This window comes from Echeneis naucrates, chromosome 8 (assembly GCF_900963305.1).
Source record: "Echeneis naucrates chromosome 8, fEcheNa1.1, whole genome shotgun sequence".
Lineage (NCBI taxonomy): Eukaryota > Metazoa > Chordata > Actinopteri > Carangiformes > Echeneidae > Echeneis > Echeneis naucrates.
The window spans coordinates 2,381,717-2,394,104 of NC_042518.1; the positions used below are offsets into that span (position 1 = coordinate 2,381,717).

The 12,388-nt window shown below is 44.9% G+C and overlaps 1 protein-coding gene across 1 annotated transcript in view; it reads right to left on the reverse strand.

Annotated features, from left to right (window-relative positions):
• shank1 (SH3 and multiple ankyrin repeat domains 1) overlaps nt 1-7,437 on the reverse strand; it is a 40,629-nt gene extending 33,192 nt beyond the window's left edge. The window contains exon 1 of the mRNA XM_029508802.1: nt 6,931-7,437. Within this exon, the coding sequence (XP_029364662.1) occupies nt 6,931-7,437 (507 nt within the window). The remainder of the gene's footprint in view (nt 1-6,930) is intronic.
• Nucleotides 7,438-12,388: the final 4,951 nt, after the last annotated feature.

Here is a 12,388-nt window from a genome sequence, read left to right on the forward strand (position 1 = left end):
GCTGCTGCAGTCGGTCCTACCGTCTTCGGTTTGTTGTGCTACTGACCTACATGTTCATATATTTATATGATCCTATCCCTTCCATTAACAAATAAACTAATAATTCCTTATTTCCAGTCCAACTCTGCGTTTTTCTCTCCTCAAAGGTAATTCCAGAATCTAACTATGTTAGATACAGTGGAGTGTAAAATAAAATGTGGTGAAATGAGAGAAATCAGAATTAACACTCAGACAAACTGTTTCTCCTTCTTCTCTGCTGGAAATCACACAGACTAAATAATTCAAGTGAGACCAGACAGGTAGACTTTCTGCCTGCTGCGCTTCACCTTCTATTTTAGCTCGATGTGCACCGAGTGTCCAGCTGGGGCAGCAGTTTCATTTAGAGGAAACATAACTAACCTACATAACAATTTACAGTCGTAAAATAAACCTCCCTCTAGTCTTGAATCAGGCACACGAGTGTGTTTTCAGAGCAGCGTTGGGTTTGTGATGGCTCTCTCACTGTCTGGAAGTGAGCACACTTTGGTTTACTCTGCTGCATTTACCAGCCCAGCAGGATTCAGCTGCTCCGTCTCATCGACTCAAATGGAAAACGAGCAACGAGACAATTTCCTCCCTTCATTTCAGTTCGTTGAGCAACATCATTACATCATTTGCCACCACATTTCTGTTTAACTGGCTGTTTGGAGGAGCGACTGGATGATGCTGCCGCAAAAGTATAAATACACATATAGATCCACAAACAAATTTAGTTATTTCTGCATTTCCTACATTTCTAAAATTAATTATTCCAAAGCTGACCTGCTCAGAGCTTTTTTTAAGGACATTTTTTGTTGCTTCATGAAAAAAATGTTAAATCACTACAACGCTTCAGACTGCCAATCTTATTAACATACAGACACAGAAATGCATAAAGTGCATTATTGTTTTCAGGGCCAGACCAATGGGTGGTGTAGCACCACTGGGTGGAGACAGAGGCCTCCATGATGGAAATTTAGCTAATTTGTGTAATTAGCTTTTATTTGGCTGTTTCTCTTTGTTGAGCCTGTGAATTGCTGCGTGCGTATATATGGCAAGAAGCATTATTGTTGCTGCGCTGAAGGGTTTTATTTTATTTGAAAATGTGTTATTTAGGATGGAAAATGTTAGAAAAGTCTTGAGGTTTCGCCGATTTGAGGTTTATCATATTTTAATGATCAGATTAATGCATCAGTAACGATAATCACGTGATAGAATATGGACGTATAATACTTCTTACTGCAAAAACCTCGACACACAATAAAGATACTGGAGTCTGTAAATGATCCCGAGCTTTTAAAAATAACCCGTAACTTTCATACGACGGCAGCTTTAATTCCTCCCGTTTCTCTTTTTTATTATTTATCAGACCAAAAATTCAGTCTTGCTTCCTGAAGCTGTGATCACACCTTCCCACTCACTGACGCCCACTCACTCTGTCCGTGCTGCTCTTTATCTCCACCTTCCTCCTCCTCCTCTTCCTCCATCTCTGTAGCAGCTCTGTCACTTATCTGTACACTTATCTCGTCTCTCTCTCTCTCTATCTCTGTCCCTCTGGCCTTATTCTGCAGGGCCAAGTGCTCTGGGACGAGAAGCCTTTAATGAGCTCTACAGGGAAATAACCCCCCTCCACCTACAATCACCCTCCTACCAAACAACCACATACCAGACATGTCGCCATTTAAGTCAACTTCTCTCTCAGTCGATGAGAAGAGTGAATTAAACTCATTCAAACAATCCCATAATCCCCTTCCTGCCCTCCCTCTAACTATAACTTTGACACCAGATGTAAAGAGCTGTGGTGGACTGCGGCTCGTAGTCTGAGCAGCTAACTGAAGGAACTGGAGTAGAAGAGTGTGAGTCTCAGTACTCGAGTGTGTTCATGAGGCCATAATCTGCCTCGGGGGGCTGCTGCTGCTGCTTATACTTCAGCGTTTGCACGATTTCAAGCACAAGTCAAACGACAGAGGAAAAAACTCATTTGTTTCATGCTGCTTAATGTGCCCGGCAGGCAAATGCCAACTTGTCTGCATGTACACGAGTCTGACGATCTAATAAACCTGCCTGGGCCACCTGCTGCTCGCCGCAGACACACGTCTGATTGTCGCTGCGCACATGAGTGACTTAATGGGCCGGCTTTTATTTTCCGACAACCACCAGAGTTGCAAGAAAGATCAGAGCAGAGCGTCAGCATCCAGGTCCCCTCCCTCAGTGTCACCAAGATGAGGCTCTTATACCCGTGATGGTATAAGATGGTAACGGCTGACCAATTTTTGCTCTCTATAATTAAAACATGCAGCCAGAAGCCTCCAGTTTGTAATTTGTCCGACGGCCGTCTTCATTTTTTTTAAACCACATCCAGAATAGACCCTCGTGCAGCAGCCACAGTCCTGAATAAACTCTGGTGTTTCCTCACAGATTCCCTTCAAAGTCCCATTCGATTCCCAGAGCCGCACCTCCCTGACAGACCTGCTCCATCACCTCCACTGCACTGACAGATTTTAATGTGTGCTGAATGGTTGGCGTTGTACCATTAACCCCTCTAACCCTCAGCTCAGCAGGGGCCCAAACCCCCCCCCAAATACAAACATAGTACGCTCACGTCTCTGCACGCAGCTAAGGTAAACCATAGCGGGGGAAAGTAGGAGAGCCGTCAAATTGATTTCTCTGAGAGCTCTAATCATTACACAAAGGTGAATCCGTGTGCTCAATATGTGCAAAAATAAAGGCACTTCATGGCTTTGGGGGGGGGCAGAGTAACGGCTTGGACTGGATCTGTGCAGCGACAGCCGGTCCGACGCTTTGATCTGCCATCTACATCCCATCAACTGTCTGTAATCCTGCACATACTGAACCGATTTCAACACTTCAGCTCTCAGCAGCTCCTCGTCTTTATTCTTTGGGGTATCTTTTACTTTCCACGCACACAAATGTGTAGTGATCTGCACGCTGCAAGATGAAGAGGACTGTCTCCGTTACCATTCACAGAACAACTGTGCACCGTGCCCAGTGGCACCAAATATTTAATGGCCTCATTATAAACAAAAGAACAGGCCACCACCGGACATCCACAGACAACACTATGATAAATACTCTTTTCCCTCAAAAACAGAAAAAAGTCTAAATACACTAACATGTTGGGAATCAGGAAAACAACTCTCACAGTTTGAGACGGACTGTAAAGCATCATAAAGAGACTGAAGACTAAAAATTTGATTTCCATGACAGGCATCTTTACAAGCCGCTGTGAGCTTCTTCAACGCCTGGAGAAGGAACCACTTCATCACTTCCTACTGGAGCACCGTGGGAAAGGTTTACATAAAGCCCGACTGTCCTGATTGTTCATTCGGCCTTGACACTGGTTCTCAGGAAAAAGCTTCTCCTGCTGTAACGGTATCTGCAGTTCATCTCAGCGTTTAAGACGAGTGAAAGCCTAAACCAACCTGATGATTGTTTTCCCCATCACGGCTTTCACAGATGAAAATGACAAAACGCTCAAGTCACCACCCCCCTAAAATTACCTTCCTATCGCTCTCACTGTGTCTGTCTGAAAGGTAATACAAAACTTTGATTTAATAAAGGAAAAAGAAGGTGTGAACTTGTCCTATAACCACCTCTGGTTATTAAAATATGTTTATGCAAAAAAAAAAAAACAAAAAACGGATGCTTATCCGATTTGAATTCATGAAAATATAGATCTCAGCCTCTAAACAGCAGGTGTCATTTGCTGACGTTTAAATTCAGCCTTCTATGTGTCAGGAGACTGTGAATCTGTAATCACACAGCAGGAAACGCACCATTCCAGAGACGTGCAACGCTGATTTGTGAATATAAAGCATTTCTGTCAGAAAACAAAGGTGGACATGGCACTGATTGTTTATGTGTGCATCCCTGAATGTGGGCGCTCTGTCGTCACACTCCTCCCTCAATTCATAACGTTTGCATTTGCGTGCTTTAGTCACTCCCTCATCTCATTACAACACAATTAACCAACAATTAGAGTTTATTGAGGGTGAATTAGCTGAGGTGTAAAACAGACCTAATGTACTGGGAGTGTAAAGGGATATTAAAGTGAGGGACGGAGGTGGAGGAGAGAGGGCAGGACAAGAAGCAGGAGAGAAGTGAGAAAAAGAGAAAGATCAGAGGGCTTTTATTCTGAATGAGCAGGTTGAGAAAGGGCCTGAAGAGGGTCAACGAGGGCGAGAGAGGTCATGTTTTATCAGCGTTTCACAGGCAGTCAGTGTGCAAGTTTAATAAAATCAGACCTGCCAAGCAAAGAAAGCGAAGAGGAAAAAGGTGAGAGCCCTCGTGAGGGATGGAAGCTGCTCGTTTTTCTTTCAAAACTGCACATTAGTGTCGTCGGCGCCTGTCAGCTGAAGCTAATTAATGTGATCATACTGTACTTGTCAATCATGAGTCCACAAATAGAGACGCTGTGAAAACGATGACTTAAAGATTCTGAGATGTTAGTTATAGAAAGGATGAAAATACAGTTAATGAATATTGACATCTGAGTCATAAAACCACAGCTTTAAAGAAACAGCATGTTTTTACTTTTTACGCCTCCTGGCTCCTCAGTAAAAAGTGTACAAACGCCTAAAAATCCACAGAAACTTTGTCCAAAAGAAAAAGCCATCTGTCCAACCAAAGCCTTCGAGGACCGAACCTGAAAATCTCCCTTCATCTACATTTTGTTTGTCCTGTTTTATGCTCTCAGTTTCTTCTGCATTATTTTGTTTCACGCCCATAAAAGAAGTGAAGCCTTTTATCTGTTTGGAGATAGGTTAGGAGATAAGTTAAAATTGTCCTTCCACAATAACAACAAACTTGGGAAGTTTTGGGGCTCACTGTGACTTCTACTGTCTCAGGGTGTAAATGTGGGGTTATTTTTCCCAACCTGGTGAGAAATCATAGGTTTAAATTTTCACATTTTTAGGAAATATGAATATGGTCAGATCCAAAAAAAATCTGCTGAAACAGTAAACAGCTTGAAGTCAAAATCAATCAGAAACAGACGTCCAGCTTTACGTATTTCTGCCTGCTTCACTTCACTCCGAAAGCCTTCATCTCCCCTCAGCTGCTTTGATCAACTCCGACCTCCATCTATCTCCACTTATCCATTTCTCAGTTTCTTTCCTTCCTGTCATCCACCTTTTCATTTTCTTCCGTCTTTCCCACCTCTGCGTTCTTCACGGCAACTATTTCTGAGGTTTTTAACCCCACTCTCCTCTTCCCGCAATTAAACTTGGAGGCCGATTTGTTAGAATAAATAGATATTGGTGAATTATTTATGGCTGGATTTAAGAACACTGAATCAGGCAGCAGCAGTGTGTGTGTGTCTGCTGAGAACACCCATGCACAGATCAATAATAAATCACAGCAGCCAAGAAGGAGGAGGAAGCGTTGAGCCAGGCATTTATAGTGCACTGGAATTGCAAATATGAAATATGGACACACACACACACGCTGTTGCAAACGCATATTTCATTTGCAGTTACATTCTTTCAGATGATTTATAAACCTGGCACGTCGCACAAGCCTTCGTTAGGAAGGAGAGACAAGGACGGGCGGCTGATGTCTGAGGAGCCCGGCTTTCTGAGTGTCACACACAAAGACGGACCGGGTCGGCTTTAATCTGGCAAAGATGCTTCTCCTCTTGTTCGAACTCCTGGATGAAGCTTGGGCACCCATGAATCATCTCGGCTTCTCATGATTCAACTTTCAGACAAGCACAAAAACATAGCGGCTCCTGCAGGTGGAGACTGATGGAAGCTTTCTTGCTGATGTGATGTAAGAACAGATGTGGGACAAATGGAGGTTGATGGCGGCTTGAGCTGATCGTGATTCTGGACGGCCCTCTTCAAACGAGTCACGGTGAACAAAAGGAGCTTTTCATGGCGCCACTGAAAAGCTCTTTTGCAACATTCAGCCAGAGGCAGCGTTCTCCCCCCACTGTTACCGTCTCCTCTTCAACTTCCCTCTCTCTGAGTCCTTTCATGCTTGCAGCGTGTTTTTGCTTTTGAATTCTCGCCCATATATTCAACGTGATTGTCCCTGTGTGAGGGCAGCACGGCGGCGTAGGGGTTCACGCTTTAGCAGCATTAACAAAGTTGTCGGTTCAGTTCTCGGCCTGGGGCCTTTCCGTGCATGTTCTCCCCATGCTTGTGCGACTTTTCTCCAGGCACTCCGGTTACCTCCAACTATCCAAAGACCCGGAAACGGATAAGATGAATGAGTGAATGATTGAATGAATATTCTTGTGTGCAATTAGTCTCCCCTCTCTTTCTCTCTCAGGACCCGGGTCATCTTGAAAGTCTCTCTCGCTGTCACTTTGCTGACACGTGCTCGCACTCCTCTCAGATTTGCCTTTGTGATGGCGAGAGAGGGGGAGAATCTCATTGATGCAATGTTCCCGGTCCTCTTTAAAGACTGAGCTGACCACACACACCGTGGACGCTGTTTGGAACTGACGGAGAACATTGGTGCATCATTGGTCATCAGCTCAAACTATACGACAACATAAAGGTTCTACAGAAAACCACAGGTGATGTGTACTGATGTGACATCTTCAAAGTGAGACTCAAAACTTCTTCTTCACGGTTTCATATCAGCTTTTAGCTGCCTTTTTTTTTATGTATTTATTTTTTTTTTTTACTGCCCACCAAACCTCTGCAGGGTCGCCTGCACGTCCGGTTTGATTAGCTTAGGTCAGCACAAAGACTGTTAACAGGGGGAAACAGGCAGCTAAGTTAAGCAGGTGCTAAACTTTGAAGCTATTTTGGCAGGAAAGCAGAAGTGGAGAGGCCAATGAGGCTGGAGGTCTTTAGTGTTGTGGCTGGTTTTATTTTGTTGTCAGTGTGTGTGTGTGTGTGTGTGTGTGTGTGTGTGTGTGTGTGTGCCGACAGCACTGACCGTTTGCTTGATGTCTGGGATTCCAATGCGAAACACCATCATGGCGATGTGGGCGTCCTCAGATGGCACCGAGCTGGCGCTGCGCTCCTTCAGCCTCCGCTGCTGCTGCTGCTGTATCTGATTGGCTGGCTGTTGGTGCGTGGGGGCGGGGTTGGATGAGTAGGGATTAGCGGCATGTCCCAGGTTCCCAGGCCGCATCTGCCTGTCCCCGCCAGGTCGTCCGGCCAGTTTACCCGACTGCCTGTGTCCCTCGCCCCGCCCCCCCCTCGTCAGGCCTCCCAGCCTGACCTCCTCCACCATCTCCTCCTCCTCGTCCTCCTCCTCCCCCTCCAGCTCGCCGTTCTCCTCCTCCTCTCTGTCCTCGTCGCGCTCATCTTCTTCCATCTCCTCCTCCTCTTCCTCCTCCTCGTCCTCCTCGTCCTCAGCCCCTGGATAGAGGTGTCGACTGTTTCCCAGCATCCTTTGTTGCTCCTCGTCGCTGGACAGGGGGCTAAACGGCATCGTCATGGCGACAGAGAGGGGGGCACCAGTGTAAACACCATCATTCCCAGAGAGACACTGTAATGGGGGAGGAACAAGAAGAAGACACAATCAGCCGAACAGCAGAAGAAGAAGTTTGTAAGTCTTTCTCCTGAGCGTGCGCCAACAAACTCCAGTCTCCATGGAAACAGACTCCTTCAGCTCCAGACATGCACTACTTCTAACACTCACCGCACGATCACATACTATTCACACCTCATGTATAAACGAGCCCACTCAGGCTGTTAAATAGAATCTCGTCAGACATTCAGCCTTCCTGCCTGCACCGTTAAACGCCGCCTGAAACCTCAGAAGCATTAAACATCGTTCGACTTTGACGAGTAGTACGATGATGTTCGGGACTGCTCCGAGAAGAGCTACGCAGAGCCGTGCGTTAGCGCCGTGAAGCGCTGCAATGCCGACGTCCTGAATATGATCATGATACCATCCGGTCTTTCTCTGCATCTCTGTTTTGGAACACTTGGAACACTGAACCACCACAGCACCATGTGAGCATTTCTGCCCACATTCAGGAGCCGTAGAAAATAAACTTTCCATCATGGACTGTCTGGAAGATATCTCAATTTTTATGGCTTTTGCAGATTGATGCATGCAAAATTTAAAAGCCCAAAAGTGAGTTTTCTGTTGGGTCAGTTAAAATAAACAAGGCAGCCTGATATTCAGTCAATATCCTTGACCTGTTAAGATTTTTTCCTCCGGGATCACTCTCCTTTAGAAAAAGAATTAATCAATATATTTTGTATAAAATGATTTTGCTGCTTCAGTTTCTGAGGACAGGATGAAATTAAATCAGTTTTTACAAATTCATTCCACGAGAAGAAGCCCACATAGTTATTTATCTCTGCACATCCACCAAACGAACACCGTCGGAGGACAACAGCTCTTCATGTGACAAACTAGACACTCAGCTGACGGCACCCGAGGGAGTCCAGAGGAGCTGCTTCAGAGCATCAGTGATTCCACACCGTATTCAAGTGCAGGCCGAGCAAGATTACAGATCTGCCCCAGGTGGATCCGGGCTGACCTCAGGGCTCTCTCAGCACCAGTACACTCCACCCAGAACCAGATAACAAAGCTCAAGTCCACATGAAGCGGGACCAAATAGAGCGGACAGACAGACAGGACGGATCAGACTGACAGACCAGACCAGACCAACAAAACCCAAATGAAGGTTTTATTTGGTTCCTGATTACTGAACTCACTGAGGATGAGGACTTGATCTGATCAGCCCAGTCCTGGTTGACACCGAAGAACCGCCTCCTCTGCTGACTTCAAAGTCTGACACAGTCTGATTGGCCACAACAGTTTCATATCAAAGTGTTTCATTACTTCAAATGGATTAAACCTGATTTCACGGTAGAGCTCAGCTCGCACACGCACACACACACACACACACACACACACACAACAGACTCGTCTGTCCGATGGCTCAAAGCTACAGCAAACAGAAGAAATAAGATATAAAGCCTGAAGACTTGTGTTAAAACAGCCATGTTGTTTCTGGATTTGAGGGGACTGAAGGTTCAGGTCATCCTCTGCACGAGCTGCACAAACGCTTTAGAATCAAAATTTCTCATTTCCCTGGAGGATTGTAAAAGAAAAATTGAAATGAACACAATTTCACTCATAATAGCTTTACTTAATGTGAAACCGCCGCAGTTATTCTGGTAAACTGGTCTCTGAAATCATTATTGGGCCATTATCATCAGATAGGACGGCGTAGAGACAGAGAGAGAGGAGCGGGATAACACCCAGGAGAGAATCTGGTTAGGAATCGATCTGAGCGTCTACACCCACATGGTCAGCAGCAGAGGACGAGGACGTGGTCCAAATGAATGAAGGATTAAATAAAATCAGCCGGTCAGCTTAGAGAAAGCTACCTGACTTAAATACAATTATTCAATTATTCTTTTACTTTATTCTTCCCCAGTCCCCCTTTTACTTCCCTTAGTCTAAACGCTGTTGCAGATTTTCAAAATCTTCTGGAAGGCTGATCTGAACACGATGTACAGACAAAACTAGTTGGCCGTTCAACATTTGAACGGTTTAAATCTTCCGTTTCTTTTCATTTAACCGGAATATGAAGCGCAGAATAACGAGGCCGCTCTAAACTGTAGACGGACTCGGTCGGTGTCAGTATCTATACGTGTGCGCCCCGAGACAGCTGGGAAACACGAGGGGCTTGCGGGAGTCATGTTGTGCGGGAAGAAATATGTGTCAGATATATAATATCAAGGTTTTCCTCACGGGACACGAGCGATAGAGCTGAATCCAGCAGCTGTCAAGAATGACGAGAGAAGACGAGGAGGATGAAAAGTGAAGATGTGCCTGAAGGAAAGCGAAAAAGGAAAGGGACAGTGTGCAACAGAACTGATCTTGTGACAAAAAAAGATCTTTGCATTTGGTCTTCTTTTTGAAGAATAAAAACATGGCAGCACAGGAAGACTTGAGAAAACCTGAAGATGAGACTAAAAGACTCTTTACGCTGGACATCTTTTTCTATCTGGGCATTGAATATCTCTCCGTTTTATTTTTAAAACACAGGGAGTTGTGTTGGCCGGGACAAACCGGACTCTACCGGCGCTTCAGCTTCACAACTTCTGACAAGGCTGTTAGTGAAGGAAGTTGTGTAACCCTTCATGAGACTAATAATGCATTTATCACTATTATAACTTATTCATGTCTTTACCCAAAAATCATTTAGAACAACTCCACACAACTCCACACAACTCCACAATGGGCATATTCTCCCCAGACATGTCCATTGTTGTTAAAAGAAGTGAGATTGTATTGAAGTCTATTGGAAAACGTCCCGAGTTCTCACTTGATTTATTAGCTCAGTAAATGTTTTCTAGGCTCTGGTTTCAAGTCCTCTGTTGAGTATTGGAGTATTGCATGAAATGTGCCTAAAAAAAACAGACTGAATGCCTTCAGCTCCAGCATCCTTAAAGCGTTGGGAAAAGGTTAAAAAGCATTCCCTTAAACGTCTAATGTAAATGAAAATTAATGAGGCCTCTTATATGAAGCTGTTTCTGACAATTTAAAGGGCTGCTGGAGGAATGAAAGAAAACCGATAAAATCAGAGCAAGCTGAAACCAAACAGAGAGAGAGGACGACGGCAGGGGAGGAGACGAGGGCTGGGATCCAAATTAATGAATAAAAGAGACAAGGGCACGGAGAGGAAGGTGGGAGGAGGTGTGGGGGGGCAAGAGAGAGAGACAGAAAGCTGACCAAACAAAGACATGCACTGACAGAAGATATGATAAATGAAAAACGAACCCGTGTTTTTGCACAAGTGCTGAATAATCAAAGATAGGGAGAGCGAGGGAGGAAGGAGATAGAAGAGGACAAAGGGGGAGGCAGCGAGGTAAGGAAGAGAGAGAAGGGGAGCTGGAGGAACAATACTGAATAAAGCAAGACTAAAAGCTTTACGGTCGTTCTGGAGGCTCCATAATGTTCCCGAGAGCTGAACGCTAACAAATCTGAAGGGCAGCTCATTTTGCACATAAGGTTTGTGCCACATTCACTTTGTCTGCAAAGGTCACCCCATAATAAGTGACTGTGGAATCTGGACTGCTGCTTCCACTGCAGCCGCTCACAAACGAACACTGAGAGGTTTGATTAGAAACCAAAGAATTAGCAAATGCAACTAAAATATTTCATGTTAACTACCAAATGTTAACAGTGATGGTGACATTGAAGTGTTAACAGCACATTACAAGAAGACAAAAGAAGAGGAAAATGAAAGGAGAGAGAGAAAAAAAACAATAACAGAGATATTGTTGGAATAGAAACACAGAAAGGCCGAAGGAGGAGCTGCTTGTATGTGAGATTCTGTGAAACCAGAGGTGTGACCCCCCCCCCCCCCCCCCCCCCAAGTCCTCCGACACCCACAAGCCCGGATGTTTCAGAACAGAAGCCAGAAAGACGAAGGTGAGGTCGAAGCTCGAAACCGCAGCCAAGAACGAAAACAGCTAATACTGATGTAAGATTTGGACTTTTTCCACATATTGCACGACAAAATATATATTTATCTTTATGCAGGTTTTCATCCAGGTCCAGCTGGAGCCTGATGGGACGAAGGACAAAAGCTACAATGAAATGCATTGTGGGTCGAGGAGGCAGAGGCAGATTTCACCGTAGATTTGTACTGACTGACACCTGGAAGCTGCTGAGTAAAGTCCGCCCACACGGCGCCGTCATTATCACCGCGCTAAAATATAATGTGAAAGTGGATGGTGTGACAGATCTGTTTGTTATGCATTCTCTGGTTATTTATCCAAAAATGTTGTTATGGTTGCCTTTAGCCAGATATTAGCTGATGCTGAGGGATGCAGCGGAGAAATTTTAGGTGGATTGAAAAAGAGCCACCCCCCCCCTGAAAAAAAAAAAAAGGCTGAATCCAAACTTTGGAGACAATCATTCATCATCAATTGAGCCAGAACAGGTCAGGACAGAGAAAATTATGAAAGAGAAAGTGATAATAAGTTCCCGAGAGGAAAGTCATGACTCACATATAAAAGAACCTCATGATGATGGTTGTGCGTGTGTGTGTGTGCGATCTAATGAGTGTCTATCAGGGTGAAGATGAAGAGGGCGATGGAGCGATTAGATATTACCTAATGCCAACAAGTGATAATCATCTCCTCCGCTTCACATTTTGCTGTCATGAGACTTTATCTCTCGGCGCTCTCCTCTGAGAGCTGTTTCAGTTTCAGGTCATTATCATTAACGCTTTCAGTCGCCTCGGCTACTTAAAAAACTATCTTCACCCCGCTGACCCTCACCTCGCTCAGCCATCAGGGAGGAGCAAAAAGAACAGCCTGGTACGAGTGGGAGACTGATCTGTGGTCAAAATGAAGAGGAAGCGGGACACTTTTCACAGGAAATATGAAGGCAATAGAAGATGAAGTGTTGT